The sequence below is a fragment of the Lepidochelys olivacea genome (assembly GCF_965140295.1).
Source record: "Lepidochelys olivacea isolate rLepOli2 genome assembly, chromosome: 1".
NCBI lineage: Eukaryota > Metazoa > Chordata > Testudines > Cheloniidae > Lepidochelys > Lepidochelys olivacea.
The window spans coordinates 259,076,342-259,097,537 of NC_140411.1; the positions used below are offsets into that span (position 1 = coordinate 259,076,342).

General features: G+C 56.8%; 1 protein-coding gene across 1 annotated transcript; it reads left to right on the plus strand.

Moving 5' to 3' along the window:
* Positions 1–104: 104 nt before the first annotated feature.
* Positions 105–18,406, plus strand: GGA1 (golgi associated, gamma adaptin ear containing, ARF binding protein 1). The gene is made up of 17 exons (XM_084631719.1): positions 105–1,138; positions 3,462–3,546; positions 5,335–5,410; positions 6,078–6,176; positions 6,749–6,872; positions 7,460–7,560; positions 9,320–9,400; positions 9,970–10,107; positions 10,281–10,362; positions 10,855–10,962; positions 11,337–11,492; positions 12,595–12,650; positions 14,197–14,369; positions 14,493–14,782; positions 14,989–15,158; positions 15,944–16,054; positions 16,268–18,406. Exons 1-17 carry the CDS (start codon positions 1,108–1,110, stop codon positions 16,376–16,378), a joined length of 1,992 nt encoding a protein of 663 aa, XP_084487845.1. The 5' UTR covers positions 105–1,107; the 3' UTR covers positions 16,379–18,406.
* Positions 18,407–21,196: the final 2,790 nt, after the last annotated feature.

Sequence of the window (21,196 nt, forward strand, 5' to 3'; positions counted from 1 at the left end):
ACAAGGGGCCACTCGCTGAAATTAAAATGTGGGACATTCCAAAGGAAAATGTAAATACTGATTAATTTATTTAACACCCAGACAAACCACCATAGCCTGTGGAACTCACTGCCACATGACACCGCTGAGACCCAAGAACAGGGTAAGAGTTAAGGTGGTGGGGGGGGAAAAGGATATGTATAAGGAGAGCAGGAACATCCCGGTGAAGATACGAGGCCCTTCCCCGCAGGCTGTGATGGGGGCCCCCACCCCCCAGTAGCCACAGACCGGCGAGACCCCCAGAGCACAAGAACGTGCAGCCCTGTCAGCCCCTTGTTTCAGGGTGAGCTGTGGCTCCACAAGCCAACCCCAGCGCTTGACCCGGACCCGCCTTGTGGCCGGTAGTTCCCCAGGCTGCCGCTTCCCGGGGCGGGTTTGCTCTTCACCTGCGCAGAACTCCCCGGCAGCCGCCGCCCCCTCCCCCCACCACGCCTGGCCCAGGCAGCGGGGGGGGGGGAGGAGGAGGAGGAGGAGTCCATTTCCCCGAGGGGGTCGGGGTGGACGGTACCAAGGGCCCTACATCGCCACCCGCTACCCCTCCAACGCCCTTTTAAAGGACACGCGCCCCGAGGCGGAAGTTCCCCTTCCTCTCCCGTTTCTCCTCTCCCGTGCCCTTCCGGCCCCAGTCTCCGGCAGCCAGCCAGCCACCGGGACAAAAGCCCTCCCGGAAGTTGGGCTCCACGGCGCCGTCCTGTTCCCGACGCTCTGGCGCCGCCACGTGGTCTCTATGGCACAACCGCAACGGCTTCCAGACAGTTCTTCCGCTTCGTCTCTTCTGTTGGCCCGTGGCGCGGCGGACTCCTCCCGTCCCGAGCTCTATGGTTTGCGGCGCTGACGCGCTATGGGGAGGTGGCAACTCTATTGTTCAGGCGGCGGCGCTCTAGCGGAAGGTCGCGCGGCTTTGTGATTCCTGAGACGCTCTATGCGGACGTGGGGAGCTCCATGGTCTCCGTAGCGGCGCTCTAGACGGTTCTCCCCGATCTCGATGGTTCCGCGCCGCCGGGCGGGGAGGGCGGAAGGGACGTTGCCCTTTTAAGCCAAGGGGCGGCGGGGGCCGCACGAGCCGCCATGGAGCCGGACACGCTGGAGTCGTGGATCAGTGAGTGGGGCTGGGGGGCAACGGGGCCTTCCGCGCGGACACCTGCGGCCCCGGCCTCCCGGGGATCCGGATCAACCCCCCCCCCCAGCGTCCCTCCGTCGGCGCCTCCGTGTGATCCGGATCAACCCCCCTCAGCGTCCCTCCGTCGGCGCCTCCGTATGATCCGGATCAACCCCCCCCAGCGTCCCTCCGTCGGCGCCTCCGTGTGATCCGGATCAAACCCCTCCCACTCTCTGATCGCTTCCACAGCACGTTCCAGTTCAGCTGGGCCGTAGGCCATCCACCCCTGCCGATCGCCCCCACCCCTGCCAAGCCAGAGAGCCCACCTTGCCGCCTGCCCCCCGCCACCTGGCCCCTACTCCCCCAAACGCGCCCACCCCTGCCGTGACCAGTTCCGCCCCCAACTCTGATCTGTGGGGTGTCAGTGTCCCTCTCTCTTAGGCTTCAGAGTAACAGCCGTGTTAGTCTGTATTCGCAAAAAGAAAAGGAGTCCTTGTGGCACCTTAGAGACTAACCCATTTATTTGAGCATATGCTCAAATAAATGGGTTAGTCTCTAAGGTGCCACAAGGACTCCTTTTCTTTTTAGGCTTGTTCTCAAGTTACTGCACGCTCAGATACACAGTTTGTTATCCTGTTGATGTTAACTTGTGCTCCTCTATCTCTTTGGTGTGTGCACCTGTTGTCTCTCAATCATACATTTTAGATTTTTAGATTATAAACTCTTTGGAGCAGGGTCTCTCCTTTCATATTTGTGTGTGCAGTGCCTAGTGCAGTGGGGCCTTGATGTCTGGTTGGGGCCTCTGTACTGCCACAATACAGCTCCACCTGCCACCCACACTCTGATCCAGATCCAGTCCCATCATTCATTTATGCTCTATTAATGAAGGATAATGGAGTGGACAGTATGCTATAAAAATTGTGGATTACGCCAAATTGGGAGGGGTTCCAAGCATGCTGCAGAACAGGATTAGAATTCAAAAGGACCTTGGCAAAGTAGAGAATTTGTCTGAAACCAACAAGATGAAATTCCATAAAGACAAGTACAAAGTACCTCAGGAAGAAAAAATCAAGTGCACAACTACAAAATAGGGAGAAACTAGGTGGTAGCACTACTGAAAAGGATCTGGGGGGCTCTGGGGGATCACAAATTGAATGAGTCAACAAGGTGATGCAGTTGTGAAAAGAGCTAATGTCATTTGGGGTGTATGAACAAGAGTGTCGTATGTAAGGCCTTGTCTACACTACGGGGGGGAGATCAATCTAAGTTACATGACTAACGTAGTTGAAGTTGACATATTTAGATCTACGTACCTCAGGGTCCACACTACGCTATGTCAAAGGGAGACACTCTCCCATCGAATCCCCTTGTGCTTCTTATTCACTAGACCCACTAAATCCACCGCCGATGCATTGATCACCACACATCACTAAGTGTAGGCAAGCCCTTAGACACAGGAAGTAATTGTACTGCTGTACTCTGCACAGGTGAGGCCTCAGCTGGAGTACTGGGTCCAATTTTGGGTACCATACTTTAGGAGGGATGTGGACCAATTGGATAGCCAGGAAGGAGAGCAACAAAAATTATAAAAGGTTTTGAAAACCTGACTTATGAGGAAAGGTTAAAAAACCTGGGCATGTTTATACTAGAGAACAGAAGACTGAGGGGAGACCTGATAATAGTCTTCCAATATATTAAGGGCTGTTATAAAGCAGATGGTGACCACTTGTCCTCTATGTCCACTGAAGGTAGGACAAGAAATAATGGGGCTTAATCTGTAGCAAGGGAGATTTAGGTTCGATATGAGGAAAAACTTTCTAACTGGAAGGGTAGGTAAGCTCTGGAACAGGCTTCCAAGGGCGGTTGTGGAATCCCCACTTTGGGAAGTTTAAGAACAGGCTGGACAAACACCTGTCTGGGATGGTCTAGGTTTACTTGGGCCTGTCTCAGTGCAGGGGGCTGAAGTTGATAACTTCTCAAGGTACCTTCTAGCCCTACACCTCAGTGATTCTCTGTGAGGTGGCTCTGATCCCCTCCCCCACCTTGACTTCATCTGCAGGTAATGTTTGCAAACTTCCTGCCATGGTATTTCACGAACTTCCATCTCAGTTCCAGTTTTGACCCCTTTGGGGGAGGCATGCGGAGGGTCTGCTCTCCCCTCAGTGTGAGCCTCTGTTAATGCAGCTTGTGAAAGGCCAGACTCATGAGTTAGTGGGTGGAGTTGATATTACACCCCACCCTTACAACCTGTGTGGCTGATGCTCACTGGGTGGGAGATTCTCTTTCTGACAGGATACTCTCTTTTCTTCTCTCTCACATCCAGACAGGGCTACGAATCCTCTCAACAAGGATCTGGACTGGGACAGCATCAATGCTTTCTGTGAGCAGCTGAATAAGGAGCTAGAAGGGTGAGTACACTCTTTCTCTTTCCTCCCGCTAACACAGTGGCTCTCAACCTTTCCAGACGATTGTACCCCTTTCAGAAGTCTGATTTGTCTTGGGTACCCACAAGTTACACCTCACTTAAAAACTACTTGCTTACAAAATCAGACCTAAAAATACAAAAGTGTCACAGCCACTATTACTGAATAATTGCTCGCTTTCTCATGTTTACCATGTAATTATAAAATAAATCACTTGGAATATAAATGTTGTACTTACATTTCAGTGTATAGCAGATAGAGCAGTATAAACAAATCATTGTCTATATGACATTTTAGTTTGTAGTGACTTTGCTAGTGCTCTCTACAGAGCCGTCCCTTGGGTATGGCGAATGAGGGCGACTGCTCCGGGCCCTGCGCTTTGGGATTGGCCAGAGATTCGTCACTTCTGCCCTGGGCCCCACACCACGCTAGGGAAGGCCGTGGCTCTCTATGTAGCCTGTTGTAAAACTAGACAAATATCTAGATGAGTTGATGTACCCCTGAAAGATCTCTGCGTACCCCCAGGGGTACGTGTGCCCCTGGTTGAGAACCACTGCTCTAACAGCTCCAGGTTACGCACCTAGATTCCAAATGCACAATCTTATAAGCTAAGCAGGGTCCTTCCGAGTCTGTGCTTGAATCAGGGAGAACCTCTCAGGTAAAAGTCCTTCTGCTTCAGGAAATGGCATAAAAGCCCAGTACGTGGCACTCTTTCTTCTCTCTGAGGCGGTACTGTGCCTTGCTCCTCTTTGGCTGCCCCTTGGTGCCAAGGGGGTTCATTGGTGGGTTTTTAGGTGGCTGAGGAGCCCAATTGGTGCCCTGCAGATTTTCCCACAGAAGTGACAGGTGTAATTTTGGAGGAGACATAATTTTTCTTTCCTCCTTTGTCGCTTCTCTGTCTCATGAGCACGCCTGCTCTCCTCAAAGTGAGCTGTGGCTTGTGGTATGGTGTGGCACCGCTGTATTCTGTTCTGCGCCAAATCCTCCCAGTTTGTTGGATTGATGCCTCCCTTTTTAAGGTGTACTTTCAGTATATCTTTCAAGCACTTCCGCTTGCCATGGTGTTTGGGGGAGCAGAGGGGGGATGTTGCTACTTGATGAGATGTAAAACTGAGGTCCTGGTTGCTTCTGGCCCATGGCTCTTTTTGCTAGAACAGGAGTCCTGGCCAAATTCCTACAAAGATAGTTACATTCTGCCAACCTGAAAGTGCCTTTAAAGTTTCACACTGGGAGATCACTCTTTTCCCCCGCCTTCCCCCCCTCCCCCCCAATTATGACATTGCTGTGTAGCTTTGCTTGTGCGGAATCGCAGCTGCATTAGTGGGGCAGGGAAGGATTCCTACAGAGATTTGTATAGGACTTTGAGATCCAGTTAATTAATGAAGTTGTCGTGTGCTAAAACTAGCCCCTTTGCCCCAAGCACATTCAGGGGCCCCGTAAGGACTTGGTGAATACCCAGTGGTACGAGCAAGACCTGTGTACCCTGGAGAGATGCAGGTCCAGTTCTCATTAATAATAATAATACCTAGCTTTTATATAGAGGTTTTTCATCAGTAGATCTCAAAGTGCTTTACAATAGAAACCAGTATTATTGCCCCCATTTTACAGATGGGGAAACTGAGGCACAGACTGGGAAAGTGACTTCCCCTAAGGTCACCTAGCAGGCCAGTGGCACAGCCAGGATATTAATCCAGTCTCCTGAGTCCCAGTCCAGAGCTGTATCCTTTAGGTCACGCTGTCTCCCTACAACCACTGTGCTTTTTCCTCTTCCAGTCCCCCGCTTGCCACCCGACTTTTAGCTCACAAGATCCAGTCTCCGCAGGAATGGGAAGCCATCCAGGCCTTAACGGTAAGGGAGAGGCTCTCCAGACGGGTTAGACACATTAAAGGCCAGGGTGGGGGGTGCCCTGTTTTGCTCTTTGGGCTGTGGGGACTCTCCCGTATTGCTCAGCTAAAGCCCTGGTGCGCCCAGGCTGTCAGGGAGGGCTGGTAGAGCTCTGCGCATGGGTGAAGTGCGGGAATCTTACCCCAGAGGGAATTAGTGGGCGCGGCTTAAAAGGGCCTTGGATCAGGCCCCTCATAGACTAGTCCGAGCTAGTGCTGTGAATGCCTCTGCTGTGAGTGCCCGTGTTTTCCGTGTCTCTGATGGATACACACACACGTGAGCATGGAGGTTCACTGTTTGTCTCTCTGTGGTGGGGGAGGGAGCCCGGAGGACATTCCCACCAGCTGTTTCTCCCCTCCCATGGTCTGCTGTGTGTTTCAGGCAACCATGTCCGCCTCTGCACCCACCCTTTGTGGGGACAGATTGTTCCCCTCAGTCAGAAGGCTGGCACCTGTGATATGAAATGGAAGGGAGCAACAGAGGCACCCAGGGGGTCCCTCCCCGGTGACCCTGACCCCACGAGCCAGGATGTGGGGCCTGTTTTCCCTTTCCCTCGTTCTGCGGGGTCAGTCCTGCCAAGGGGAGCTGGCTCCTCCACCTGCTGACTGGGACTCGGCCTCTGCTCTCTCAGGTGCTGGAGACCTGCATGAAGAACTGCGGCAAGCGCTTCCACGACGAGGTGGGCAAGTTCCGCTTCCTCAACGAGCTCATCAAGGTGGTGTCACCCAAGGTGGGTGCCAGCACCCCATTGGCAGGGCTGGGTGTCAGGCTGGGAGGAGCCAGCGCAGGACATAGAGAGAGGTGGAGCTGGGGTAGGGATTTCCCAACTCCCCCATCCCCAACCTGTGCAGATCTACGTTCTCTGTGTGCTCCCAAAGGAGGCCATTGCTGGGAGTGAATGTATTGGTGGAGGGGGACTCAGTTTACCTCCCTCTGTGATCCATTGGGACATAGCAAGGCAGCTTCTTGTTGGCCACTATAAACTCTCCTCTACAGAGGAATCTCCCCGTATGCACCTTCCCCCTGCCGGGCAGATGGGACTTAAACTGGCCCTTCATCTCACTGTGTCTGAGGGCTGCCCCACACTGGCTGGTACTGACTGGGATCTCATATAAACTCTGGCCCTCAGGGCCTAACCCACCCTCCCAGCCCCCCTGTGCTGGAGGCCAGCCACAGTAAGGGGCATGTTGCAAGGGCCGTTACTCACTTCCTCCTTCCCTTCCATTGTCCGTTGGGAGCCATCTCACTTCTCCCTGAGAGGTTGGCCGTGTGTGGATCAGCTCTGCCCACCTCTCCCCTCAGTACCTAGGCAGCCGGACTCCTGAGAAAGTGAAGTTGAAAATCCTGGAGCTTATGTACAGCTGGACACTGGGGCTGCCTCAGGAAGTGAAGATCACAGAGGCCTATCAGATGCTGAAGAAACAAGGTGAGAGCCAGGTATCTCCTTTGGGGCAAGGGCCTTCCTCTGCTGTGGCAGAAGCTGGGTCCAGGCTGGATTCTAGCCTTCTCCGTGCTCGGGCCTGGTCTAGCTGCTGTATGGGCTGTGCAGTTCAGAGGCCGGAGGGAGCAATCCCAACAAGAGGGATTTTTTCCTGAAAGTCACTGGTGGTCTGACCTCTGTGTGGGGTGAAGGGAGATGTGACATCTTTCTTCCTCACCAGCCCTCAGCAGATATGGCTTCATAAGAGGTAGGGCCATAGGAATAATAGGGTTATGGCAGACCAGGACATGTGATGCATGGAATGACTGGGATGATTTCCTGCTAGTGGGGACTTGGAGATGCTGCAGACAATGCACAGCTGGAGCAGGGGGTGGGTGGAGCATGCCCCCCACCCCTAAACCTGACTCAGAGCTGGATTGGCCCAGCCAGAGTGAAAGAAGATGTCCATTGTGTGAGACCTAGAGCAGGGCTTCCTGGAGAATGGGTAGCAGAAGAGCCATCTGGTAACTCCAGCACTGCCCCAGTAAGGTGAGGGCTGGGCCTGCTGATGTCTCTGCTCCTCTCCCCTGCAGGAATCGTGAAGTGCGACCCGAAGCTGCCGGACGAGGCTCCGTTGCCCCTGCCTCCCCCCCGGCCCAAGAACATCATCTTTGATGACGAGGAGAAGTCCAAGGTGAGGGCTCTGTGGGAGGAGGAGCAGAAGGCCTGGCTTTCCTGCATCTGTGCATCTTTCCTGCATCTCCACCCGTGGGGCAGGCTGGCGCAGCAACAAGACCAGGAGCTCGTTCTCCTGCTGTGTGCTGTGCTCAGGAAGGGAACAGACTTAGGGCGTGATCCAAAAGAAACCAGTAGAGAGATTCCCACGGATGTCAGTGGGCTCTGAATTGGGCCCTTAGAAAGAGAGAGACTTGCTGTTTGACCTATTGAACTTGATGCCACTGGATAGTGAGTAGGGCAATAGCAAGGGGACTAGTATGACCTAGCATTGACACTCGTATGAATGAATAGCAGCCACCCTAATATTACCGGGGAGATGGCTCCTCTTGCCACGTGGCATAAACTGATTGCAGCTCAGAGCGCAGACACTCTTCCTCTCCCTCCCCCCAGGACACTTCTGGCCCAATTGTTTAACCCTTCCTTGAACCATCCAGCATTGGCTCCCTCACAGCTGGGATACCAGACGGATAAGCCACGGCTCTCTTCCGCTCTGGCAGTGCCAATGCTCTTAAAACGGGGAGAGCTGGAATCAGGCTCCTCTGGCAGCAACTCCATAGTCAAGGCGGTCCTGCCATTTCCAGTGGCAGCCAGGCCGGGATCCCAGCTCTTCACTGTGCAGCGCCCTGCACCGAAGACTTGGCGGGAGGGTCCAGTGTTGATCAGACAAAGTTTGTAGAGAAGTGTCTGGAAAAGTGGCCTTCTCCCTTTTCCTGAAAGTCACCTCTTGTTGGAACAACTACTTGGTGATGACTCCAAAGTGTGGGTGTGAGGGTGAGTGGATGGGTGTGCCAGGAGCTTTCAGAGTCCCTATGGGAAGGGCACTGGGTCGGAAGCTAACAGAGAGAGCTTTACTCCCAGGGGGTTATTCATTGGCATTGACGAAAGCAATGCTTTAACGAGTCTGGGGCATGGCTAAACACACGAGTTGTGGTATTTTGCCGATACTGGTAGAGTTAAAGCTGAACCACAAACACACACATGCTCTCACTCACTCTCGCTCCCACTCCCCCCCAGCGTGGATGTAGTTATACCAGTGTAACTGTGCTGTGTGCTGACCTGTATGGCTAGTCTCGTATGGGATGGGGAGTAAGGTAGGCCACTGTAAGAGCCTTTAACATGGTATAAATGCCACTCTAGGGGGTTGTGCTGCCATTCCTGGTACTAGGGAAAACACTCCCCCAGCCAGCATAGCTGCACTAGGACCAAAACTGTGTGTAGACTGGGCCTGAGGGAAAATCCCTTCTGTCAGGTGTCACTTTTCTCTGTTAATCGGGTTTCACTTTCTCTGTGCTGGGGAAGTCGTTCTCCAGCTCCCCATACCATCTGCCGGGACAGACAAGACCGGAATTTCTAATGTAGTAAAACAAGCCGGAAAAAAAATGTGTTTGTGTGGCGTGTTGGGTGATCTTTGAGGTTCTTTGGTATGTACCAGAAAAAAGCACACAAACAAAGGCACAAGCCCAGTTATGTTTCCCTTTGCTGCTCGCCTTTGAGGTCATTTGTGGCCCTTTAACTGGACTCTCAAACGTTCAGGGTCTTCCCTGTGCTGAGGGCCTGGGAGTTCCATTTACCAGCGATCCCCCAGCCTTAGTTCTGGGTTAACAGAACAGTCTGTCTGGGAACCATCTGCTTTCGAGTGACCCCTGCTGCCAGCGACCTAGGCTTGGAATTGCCTTCTCTGCCCCAGTCCACATGCCTTCCTCTCTCTCTTGCAGATGCTGGCTCGCCTGCTGAAAAGCTCCCATTCTGAGGACCTCCGGGCTGCCAACAAGCTCATCAAGGAAATGGTTCAGGAGGTGAATTTCCTCGTACAGGCTCTCACCAGGGAAGGGGCTCTGACGATTTATCCTCCGCCCACCCCCCAGGGAGCAGAAGCCTGGCACAGGATGCAAAGAGGTCCTGGGATGGGGTGGAGGATATGGCCAGTGTGCTTGCATCCCCATATTGACCTGACAAGCAAGGGATCCCAATTCCCATGACAAAGGGGGCGGGGGCCAATAGGGGGGTGAGGAGAGAGATCCCTGGTATTTGGAAGTAAATTCTGCTCTTCCCAATCAGGTGGAGGGGAGCATGGGACATGGGCACAGAGGGCGTTCCTGGAGCACATACCCTGCTCTGGCGCCTTCTGCTGGTGCAGTCCCAGCCCCTGTGCCATGCAGTGAGTGCTGGATAGTCACCAGTGTAAACTGAATCTCTCCACCCAAGCTGAAACCATTCCAGGAGGAGCCCCTCCCACCCCTGCTCTCTCCAGATGTTGTTCGAAGGGGGAAGCCGCTCTGTGCCCGCTATCGTAGCCGTCCCAGTCCCAACCTGTGGGGAGGGAGGACGTCAGACCCCCCTCACCCATCTGCTCCTCCCGCTCCAGGACCAGAAGCGAATGGAGAAGATCTCCAAGCGTACGAATGCCATCGAGGAGGTGAACAACAACGTGAAGCTGCTGACAGAGATGGTAACCAGCTACAGCAAGGGGGAGACGACGGAGAGCAGCGAGGACCTCATGAAGGTGAGGGCGGGGGCTGCCCCAGAGTCCCTTCCCTCGGTGTCTCACACCAGGGTGAGGTAGAGGAGCCCTAGGGTGAAGTGGGTTTTTACTCTGCAGCTCCTGCCATCTCCCTTTCCCCTTCCCCTCCCAAGCGCTTCCCCGCCGCCCACCTCCGCCCCCTTTCTCTCCCCCAGGAGCTGTACCAGCGCTGCGAGCGCATGAGGCCCATGCTCTTCCGGCTCGCCAGCGACACAGAGGACAACGACGAGGCGCTAGGTAAGCTGAGCCACCCACCAGCGCAGCACGGCCTCCCTCGCTTACCCTTCCGCCGGGCCCCAGTGAACCTCCCCTTCAGCTGTGGCTGACATTGCATTGCTAGGCAGCCTGCACCCCGTCCCCACCCTTTCCGCTGTGCCACCCCCCTGGGATGAGGGGGGCTGATCTGCAAGCGCGTGCTGGGGGAAGCCCAGCTGTGCGTGGTGCGTTGCCACACAGTGAATCAGGGGAACCTACGTTCACCCCTTAAGAACATGCCATTGAAAGTGCAATGGTGGAGGGGTGTGTGGCAGATTGGAGGATAACCTGGGCAATGAGCGATTGCTCTGGGTCACGGGGCTGCGATAACAAAGATTTCTTTGCCAAAGCAAAGAGTCAGTTCCCTGGCTCTCCTCTGCCCCAATCTGTAGAGGGACAGGGCATGTGGCTGGGCTGCCACTTGACACCCCACCTCCTCTTCTGCCTTCAAATCCCCCTCCCCTTCTATTGCAGCGGAAATCCTGCAGGCCAATGACAACCTGACCCAGGTGATCAACCTGTACAAACAGCTTGTGAGAGGAGAGGAGATCAATGGAGAGACTGTGGCCGGCCCCCTCCAAGGTGAGGAGCCCTCAAGGAGGGAGGGGAGTTAAGGGCGATATCCAGCCAGGGGAGGTGGCAGTCGTGCGGCCCCAGAGGAGGTGGAAGGGTGCGGTCGGGGGCCTGGAGCAGGGTAACTGGGAAGCTGGGATGAGGAAGACACTTGATGAGCCAGATGACATGCAGGAAGTGCTTTGGGAGGGGGAGATCAGAGACTGAGATTCAGGGTGAGGCTGAATCCAGAAGGGGGAGCGGAGAGGGGTGCGGGGGTAAGAAGGCGGATTGGTGACCAAGCCAGCTCCCAGCAGAGTGAGAAGATTCGGGGGGGAAAGGGGGGGACAGGACTTCTCTCTTACAGCTGCTCAGTGGTCAAAGCCTCTGTGTCCTCCCTACAGGCAGCACCTCAGCACTCCTGGACCTGTCAGGACTGGACATGCCAGCTCCGGGCCCCTCCTACCCAGCCTTACCTACCCTGTCGGGTGGCTCCATGCTCCCTGTGCCTGACCCAGCCAGCTCCGTCTCCTTGCTGGATGACGAGCTCATGTCTCTCGGTGAGGAGGGAGAAAACGCTCAGCTGTTACTGAGTGGTTTGGAGACGAGCAGCACCTCGAGGAGGGAGAGCTGCTGGTGCAAAAGGCTGAGAGTGTTTTGGGGGGGCAGGGGGATATGTCTGCACTGCAGCTGGCAGCAAGCCGCCCCACCTGGGCAGGGCAGTCAGACTCGCGCTAGCGGGGCTCGAGCTAACTGCAAATAGCAGTGGGGACGTTGTGGCTCCAGCAGAGACTCAGGCTGGCGCCCCGAGCTCAGACCCAGGGGTCACGTGGGCGTGAGAGCCTGATCGGCAACATCCACACCGCTACTGTTAGCGCCCGAGCTCGGCCCCACGAGCACAAATCTGTCTACCCAGCCTGGGAGTGTAGACCTGTCCTGGCAGGCTGAGAGGTTACTGCTCTGCACTGCCCCTGTTCGCTTCTGAGTCTTCATGCCTTGCAAGCACCTGGGCCCTTCACAAGCAGCTCTTGTTTCCTAGAGTGAAATAAACCTCTAGAGCACAAACACCAGCGTAGCACAGGAGCTAATGGTTACGAACCCAGAGGGGTGGGGATCTCTGCCCCAGGGCCCCGCACTCTGTCGCTGGGGCTGCTGACGTTGTCCCGGGGAGCTGCCTTGTCCTGATATGTTGCCAACAGACACTGCAGGCTGCTGAAGCAGAGTAGATCCCAGGGAATGCTGCTCCCAAGGAGGCTGCTATGGGACATAGGCTCCTAAATCACTTAGGGGCTTTGAAGATGTTCCTTTAGTGATTGTCCTCCGTCTGCCTTGGCGGGTAGGATCGTTAAGTGACGTTAGCACTCTCCTTTTGAGGGGCCACCTTGTGCCATTGGCTCTCTTGGGTCCCTGCCTGTCCCCTCTGTGCTGAAGGCCGACTGAGTAGCCTGGAACCAGAGAAAGAAGGTGATAGAGAGTGGGGAGTGACCAGACCTGATAGGGCTGGAAACTAGGGGCACTTTGCTTTCTTTCTGGCCCTCCATCTGTGCATGTCTTCTCCACCCCACACAGCTCTGATTGTCAGCTGCCCACCTCTCAGGCTGTTAGCCCCCGCTTCAGTTACCCACGGACTCTTTTCTCACGTTGGCTCTTTCCTTCTCACAGGGCTGAATGACCCGTCCCCCCAGGCTGTGGACAGCAGTGGCTGGAACAGTTTCCAGGTAATGGCCTTAGCGCAGAGGGGCAGTAGTTAGTGAGAAAGGGAGGAGGAGACCGTCAAGATGAGGCATTATGGTTACATGGGGCGCTGATGTATACGCACTGGGAATGGTGGGGTAGAGGGGGTGGTGCTGCATATGTGATGGGGACGGAAGGAATGTGTGCGGGGTGTGACAGGGACGGCGGCGTGTGGGCCACGGGGGTGTGGCTTGTGTGACACGGACAGCAGTGTGCGTGGGCCAGAGTGGGGAGCCCCGTGTGTGACAGGGATGGAAGTATATGGGGCACTGGGGTGTGGCATGTGTGACAGGGATGGCGGCGTGTGGGGCAGAGAGGGGAGCGGCATGGGTGAAGTGGACAGTGGTGTGGGGCAGAGGGGGGAGCAGTGTGTATGTGTGTGTGACCTGGACAGCAGTGCATGGGGCAGAAGGGGGTGCGGCATGCGTGATGTGGATGGCGGTGTGTGGGGCGGGGGGGAGCGGCATGTGTGTGAGATGGGGATGGCGGTGTGTGGGGCACAGGAAGTGTGGCATGTGTGAATTGGATGGTGGTGTGTGGTGCACAAGGGGGGTGTGGCGTATGTGACAGGAATGGTGGCGTGTGTGGCAAAAGGGGGGTGCAGCGTGTGTGACGCGGATGGCAGCATGTATGATGTGGACGGCGGCGTGTGGGGCACGGGGTGTGGCATGTGTGACGGGGACGGCAGTGTGTGGGGCAGAGGGAGTGCGGCGTATGGGGCACCAGGGAGCGGCGTGTGTGACGGGGACGGCAGTGTGTGGGGCAGAGGGAGTGCGGCGTATGGGGCACCAGGGAGCGGCGTGTGTGACGGGGACGGCAGCATGGGGGTGTGACGTGTGTGACGGGGACGGTGGTGTGCGTGGGGCAGAGTGGGGAGCCCCATGTGTGACGGGGTTGGAAGTATATGGGGCACTGGGGTGTGGCATGTGTGATGTGGATGGCGGTGTGTGGGGCACAGGTGTGGCGTATGTGGTCAGGATGGCAGTGTGTTGGCAGAGGGGGGTGCGGCATGTGTGATGGGGACAGCGGCGTGTGGAGTAGAGGGGGGAGCGGCATGTGTGACACAGATGGCGGTGTGTGGGGCAAGGGGGGAGCGGCATGTGTGATGTGGACAGTGGTGTGGGGGGGCGGCATGTGTGAAGGTGATGGCAGCGTGTGGGGCACAGAGAATGCAGCCTGTGTGACACGGATGGCGGTGTGTGGGGCAGAGGGGGGTGAAGCATGTGTGACGCAGACGGTGGTGTGTGATGGGGATGGCGGCGTGTGGGGCACAGGATGCAGCATGTGTGAATTGGATGGTGGTGTGTGGTGCACAAGGGGGGTGTGGTGTATGTGACGCGGACGGTGGCGTGTGTGGCAAAAGGGGGGGCTGGCGTGTGTGTGACGCGGACGGTGGCGTGGGGGCGGAGGGCCTGTGTAGGGAGCAGAGGCCCAGAGTGCTGGGGAGCAGTGTTGTACAAATCCCAGGTACAGGCTGGCTGTTGAGCCAGGCGTATCCCTTGCTGTAGTGCCCTCTGGCTCTCGTTGCAGGATAGCAGTGAGCCCAGCCTGCCCTCCATCCCAGCTGCTCCTGCACGTAGAGCAGAGGCAGGAACATCCGCCCCGGGCCCTTCCCCTGTCACCAGTGGCCTGGATGACCTGGACCTGCTGGGGAAGACTCTGTTACAACAGTCCCTGCCTCCAGAGTCGCAGCAAGTCCGATGGTAAGAGCCAGGGCCAGGGTCGGGGGTGAGGAACGGACGGGATCAGCCGGCCTTTCCTTTGCCCTCTTCCAAGCACCATGCGCTTGTTCCGATGGCCTGCTCCCTTATCTCTTCCACCGCCAGGGAGAAGCAGCCGCCCCCCCGGCTCACATTACGGGACCTCCAGAACAAGACCAGCTCTGGTACCTCAGTGGCTGCCACCAGCGGCACCCCCACCCTGCTCCGGAGCGTCTCCTCAAGCCCTGCAGCCCCCCTACCCCCTCCCTTGGAGCAGCCTGCCCCTGCCACGCTTCCGAGAACCACTCCCACGCCGGCCGGAGCTATGCCTCCCCCGCTGGGGCTCCCCACTCCCACATCCCCCCAGGAGATCTCGCTGGCGAACATCACAGTGCCTCTGGAGTCCATCAAACCGAGTGAGTGAGCGGGAGGGGACTGCTGCCTGAGGGCAGCAGGGTTATAAGGAATCCTCCCCTGACTGGGTGTAGGAGAGGGCCCAGGGTGTTGGGTGTCCCGTTTGGGGGTTTCCATTAATCCCACATCTGTGTAGCATAATAGGCTCCGCCCAGTGCCCATCTCTCTGCTCCTACTGATGCTGTTCCCTGGCCTCCCCTCCCTGCAGGCAGCATCCTCCCAGTGACGGTCTACGACCAGCACGGCTTCCGGGTCCTCTTCCACTTTGCCCGAGACTCTCTGCCCGAGCGGCCTGACATGCTGGTGGTGGTGATCTCCATGCTCAGCACGGCCCCACTGCCCATCCGCAACATCGTCTTTCAGTCTGCTGTCCCCAAGGTAGCGTCCCCAGGACAGGGGGAGGAGAAGGCTGGATCCCCTTGGGGGGTGGGGTCGGGAAGTTCTTACTGCTCCTGACCCAATCTTGGGAGCCTGCAAAGGCTGTGTTTCTGCTGCCCCACCCCGCCCCGCCCCTCCCACAGCAATGGGAATGGTCCACACACTGCTCGTAGTCAGTGAACCAGCCCATCTCTCTCAGGAAGGAGTCTGGACAGGTCACTAACCAAGTGATCTCGGTGCTTGGCTGCTCCGGGGTGGGTGGGCAAAACCCTAGATCCTCAGTCTGTTTCTGCACGCTGTAATGAAGGCAGATTTGGGGTGGGGAGGGCTCCAAGCTAGGGGCTGAGTTCATTCCTTCTCCTCTCCCCACCCCACGGCTAATAGCTGTGTTCCTCCGCACCCGGTGGATGGAAATCTCTGGTCCAGGGGCCAAGCATGATCCAGTGAAGAGGGCCAGGAGATCCGGACTCTAGTCCCAGCTCTGCCACTGACCTGTTGGGTGACCTTGGCAAGTCACTTCCCCTCAGCATCTCTCTCTGTAAAGCAGGGCGACGATGTGTCGCGTCCTCTGGGAAGCGCTTTGAGATCAGTGGGCAGGGAGAGCTGTGGGGCAGCTAGGTTACCAGTGAGGGCTGGGAGTGACTGAGTGCCCTCTGGGGAGTTTCTGGCTCGGGTGGGGGTGCCTGCCCTCATGGGGCAGTGTCTACACTTGGGTTTAGACTGCTGGGCCCTATCGCCCTCCTCTGGAGGTATCGGATGGTGACACCCCCGGCCTCTCACTACAGGTGATGAAGGTCAAGTTGCAGCCGCCCTCGGGGACAGAGCTCCCAGCATTTAACCCCATTGTCCACCCGACTGCCATCACCCAAGTCCTGCTGCTCGCCAACCCGCAGAAGGTAAGGGTACCTCGCCTGCTGCACACAGCCCCCTGGGGCGAGCATCTCCCTGTGCCGGGTAGGGCTGACGCCTCTCTCCCTGACCTGCAGCTCCCTCTCTCATTCCCATGCTCACGCCAGCTCTCCCGAGCCCCTTGTGCCCTCCTGTGTGTGGGTCTCTCAAACCACACCCCGCAGCCCCACCTCCTGACCGCGTTTCCCTTCTCTTCCCAGGAGAAAGTGAGACTACGATACAAGCTGACTTTCACCATGGGGGAGCAAACCTACAATGAAATGGGGGACGTGGACCAGTTCCCCCCTCCAGAGTCCTGGGGCAGCCTCTAGGGCCACGGCTAGGGTGCTTTTCCCGAATCCCAAGGACTCCGCATGCCTGCAGGACTGGAGTCCCCTGGGGCTGGCGCGTTGACTCTGGAACTAGCCACTGGGGACCAGGGCAGCAGCAGTGTGCGTGAAGGCCGGCGGATGAGAGCAGAGCCAAGAGGAGGAGGGTGTCGGCTCAGTACAGGGTGGGGGTGGGGGATGGAGCAAGAAGCTGCTCTGATCATCTTCCCTGCTCTTGTAATCCAGCCTTCCATCTTGCTCCTCTTCTAACCCCGCTTCCCCTTCAGCAGCAGGCGTAGCGATCAGCTGAGAGTAACACTAACGAACCCTGGCCTGGAGGCAGAATCCAGAGATCCTCCTTCCTCTTCTCATATAGGGCCTTTGCTGCTCCCCACCCTGGAGCTGCTTCAGATTCTCCAACCAGTCCCTACTCCTAGCAAACTCTGCTCTGGTACCTCTTGGGGTAACTCTTTGGGGGCTCCCCATTTGCCGCTGGGCCCCAAGTTGTCTCTCCCTACCCCGTCATGATTCCCTACCCACGATGGGATCACCCCAAGAATCCATGTGGAGCAGGCTGAGCGGGCTGGGCGAGGGGCCCTGACCACCCTTCACTGCAGAGCAGGCATCCGTCCCTGCTGGGGGCAGGTTTCCCAGAGTCCTTGGCTCCCGCCCAGGGGCAGAGCTGTGCTGGGGAGGCTGGCTGCTCTGTGACATGGAGGCTGTGTAATGCCGGCAGGGAGTTCTTCAGTTCCATGGCACCTGGGCTGCATCCTGGCTCCCAGCCGCTGACTCGAGCAGGGGAAGGGGGTTCTGAACTGGTCGTGCCCCGTCAGACCCTGTCCCACTGCAGCGAGTGGTCAGGGGCGTGATGGGGCAGGGGGGCAATATGCCATATGCGAGAAAGACTAGCAAGAAAGCAGCGTGGCCTTTTTGGACAGCGGTGAGGAAAAGGAGCGGGTATTAAGCATGTCTCCACCCCTGCGCTTGGGCCAGGCTGTTCTAACCCGCAGGCTCCCCTCCCCACCTGTTGCAGGAGCCTGGGGTGAGAAGCAGCTAAAGGCCCTTCTTCCACCTCGCCATGTGAACTCCTTGGGTTGAGGGTTTTATTTCCTTCCTCTTGTGAGGATGGGCCAGCAGGGGAGTCCCCCCGCAACCCGCTTCTTACCTGGGAGAGTGCAGGCAGTTGTCTGAGGAATGCAAAGGGGGACCCTGCTTCCCTGCTGGTAGAGCCCCACTTGTTGGTACGGGAGAAAGGGAAGGGGGCATTTCTCGGCACTGTTCCCGGAGGGGCTGACTCAGTGCAGGTTAGTGATGAGGGAGCACAGCTTCCAGTGGGCTCTTTGGAGGGAGATGGGAAACTCCTGATCTGTCTGACTGACATAAGGGGCAGGTCTGTCTCCGTGCATCAGGGATTCCAGCAGTTCAATCACTGTGACACAAAACTGGTATCTGCTGGACCATGATGCTGGTACGGAGGGAAGCGGATGGATTAATAGTTGAGCTGCAAGCAGCGTCCTTGCCCTCCACACCCTCACCTTGCTGATCAGCTTGCAGGCTGCACTAACCCCTCTTCCCCTGCCCACCCCCAGGCAGGTTTCAGGCCCTATGCTGGGAGGGCTCTGTCTATTTCCAACTGACCTGCATGTCATAGGTAAAACCTCTCCCTGGAGATGCTTTGGAAAGAGGGCTCCGGCATAGGGACCTTGCCCAGGAGTGAGGGCTGGATCCAAATGTCAGAGGCCAACCAGTGGGGCTGTGCTCCTGTCTTGGGGGAACCAGAATTGCTTGGGGGATGGAGCATGGAGTGGGAGGGAAGGCCTCTGTGAGGTGGGGCTCTGCTGTGTCTTATTTTCTTTTCTGGTCTCTTTCAGGGGTTTTGTATGGATTTTCTTTGCAGATCTTGTTGGTTCTCGAACAGACTTGTATATATATTTTTTCGGTGCAAATTCTGTACATGGAAAAGGATTTAAAAAAAACCGCCCGGCGCGAAATCTGCTGTATTTATGGGAAATAAAGAGTGTTCTTTCCTGATGTCTGTGTTTCCTGAGCCAGGCTTGGGCAGAGCGTCCCCTGCTGTCACCAGCGAGTCCCACACCTGTAAGCCATGGGGACTCCGCCCCCTGCACTGTCAGTGTCCCTACGCCCTCCCAGCTGAGGTGAGTGCCCCCTGTTGGTGCCAGGGAGACTTTTCCATCCCTAATGTGGGGATTCTTCTCAGTGCAGCCGGACCTGAGGAGAACACTGTGCTAACGTGCTGGAAATGTCCCCGTTCCCTCTGCCCATGTCAGCACACTACAGCCTAGACAAATACAGCCTGGATCCCCAGTAACGGGGAGGCAGGGGCTGGATGGTGCCCTCCACCCGCTTTGAGCTCTGTCTACGACAGCCAAACCTGCAGTCAAACCCAAACCTGGCCTTGACGCTCAGTTAGCCTAGCCATGAAACTCAGGAGCCTCCCTGGACCTCCTTCACTGAACTGCCCTGCAGGAACCAAGTTCCAGTGCAAATGAGAGCAGCGAATCCTCTTGCTGCCTAGCAGGGGCTGCTCTGGATTTCATGGTCTTGGCTCACTGGACTGGGAGCTGTTTTGGACTGGAATGCCCCTCCCCGTTCTCTCAATTCCTTTTTCTGTGCAAGGCTGATGTCAGGAAGTGCTGCCTGCCACCCCTGCTGCTCCTAGGCTGAAGGAGGATGGCGGGAGGGGACTGTGCGGGGCTGAGCCTTCTCACCCTGGAGGGGATTGCTAGGAACTCCTGGGGCCCCTGACTGAACAGTCTTGGTCCAAGTTCAAGTGCTGTTTGCAGCCAAGCGGCTCGGCTGACTGGTAGTAACTGTCCCCACTTCCTCTTCCCCTGGGGTTTTCTGTGGGAGCCTCTGCAGCGGCTGCTGCAGCATGGTGTGTCACAAGCTGCTCTGCGAGGCCCCGCCGGCCTCCCAGGGGGCCGGGGAAGATGGTTGGTTTTGGGAAGTAGCAGTAACGGTCGGCTGCAACATGAGGGAGGGGTTTTCCCATCCCAATCCCTGCTGTAGCCCTGTGTCTCTGAGATAGCGGGGTTGGCCTGCGGGCTGTGTCTCTGCTGCCAACTCCCGCCACTAAATGCCAGCTCGGGTGGCTACCAAAGTCCATGGTGCACAGGTTGTTTGGGTCCTCAATCCCAGGCCAGGAGTGGCAGGGAGGTCTCGTTAAATGGATCCCATAGCAGTCAGGAGTGCCCCCTGCTGGGGGTTTCCACCCTCTGTGCAACAGCTTCCGCTACTGCCCCTACACCTAGGGCCTCTGAGTGCAGAAGCTCAGCAAGCAGCTTTCTGGGCTTTGGGTTCGATCCCTGTGGAGTCTGGCTAAGGAGTCAGGGGAGGAAAGGGGTAGTCACGCTAGTACCACGCAGCTTAGTCCCACAGAGTAGCACAGAGACTCCCTCTTGGGGTTGCCTTGCCTCGGTGTCTGGCCACTGTTGCCCGTGAACTTCACTCTTGTTTGCCTATATTCTAATCGCGGTGAATCAAGTATGGTCCGGGCTCTAGGGCACTGAATTGCAAGCGAGGAGCCCTGGGGTACTGGGTGACTACCCCTCAGTTTTCCCATCTGTGAAATGGGGGTGATAACTACCTTGATGAGATCTCTGGGTGCAGAGTACCATATAAGGGCTCAGGGGCGCTGTTTATTTCAGTTGTGGGCCATACATGGAACGGTGCTCCGTCCGATGGGCCACTTCTTCCTGCCTCTCTCCCTCCTTGACAATTATACAGTGTATTTCTTTATACACACACACACACACACACTCTGACCACTTCCTGTCCCAGCTTTTGAGCTTTCCCACTGACCTTGCAGGCTGACCACACTTCCTCCCTAGTTCTCTTTCTCGACAGGCTGCTCTTGGCTGTGAGGGGCTTGGGGATGATCTCGCAGCAGGGAAAGAAATCTGACAGATTGTCTCCCTCTAGCATGTGAATAAAGCCAATGGGAGGGCAAGAGCTGGGCCCAGGTGCCGCATGTCTCAGAGCCCTGCAGCTGCGGGCTGTGGCTAGGGAGGCTGGGCTCTGCAGAGGAAGGCACCAAGGGAGGTTGCAGAGTTGATAGCTAAGTGCTGAAATGCCCACTGTGCTTGGAGCAGGGCTTTTGCAACACTGCGGTCCCCTGCCAGTGGTTCGCTGCAGACGTGTGCGTGGGAGGTGCTGCAGTGCACCTTACGGATAAAGCGGTGGTGAGCCCACTGCCACAGCCTCTCTACAGGGTGCACAAGCAACACCTAGGGACCCAGCCTAAGCCGGCAGCACCGCTGTTATCACCCTGGGGGTGCAGATTAGAATCTTTTTGCTGCAATGGCAAGGGGCTTGCAGATCAGGACTGGGGTGGGGGTCTCGGGACAGGAATCGCAGCCTGGGCTGCAGATCAGGCATGAGGTACGCTGACAGCTGTTGGGGGAGAGCTCCCAGGACTGCAATGGGCTATAATTTATTATTGCAGCCGCACCTAGAGGCCAGCAAAGCTGGTGTCTCATTGTGCAAGGTGCTGTACATAGAAAATGACCATCCCTGCCTTGTTAGACGGGCCGTACAACAGGAGTGAGGTGGGGAGGAGATCATGGTTGGAGCAGGAGGGACTTCTGTTGGCCAGGACTGGGGTGTGTTGGCAGAGTGGCGATGCTGCAAGGGCAGGACAGGAATAGCAGCTAGGTCAGGGCAGGAGGGCAACACACCAAAAGCCCTGTGGTCGCAGTGTGGGGCTGGACTGGAATAGCAGGAAGTGCAGCAGGTCCGGAGTGGAGCTGGGTGCATAACTGATGCGCTGGTTTGCTGATAGTTTCAGGGAAAACGATGGTT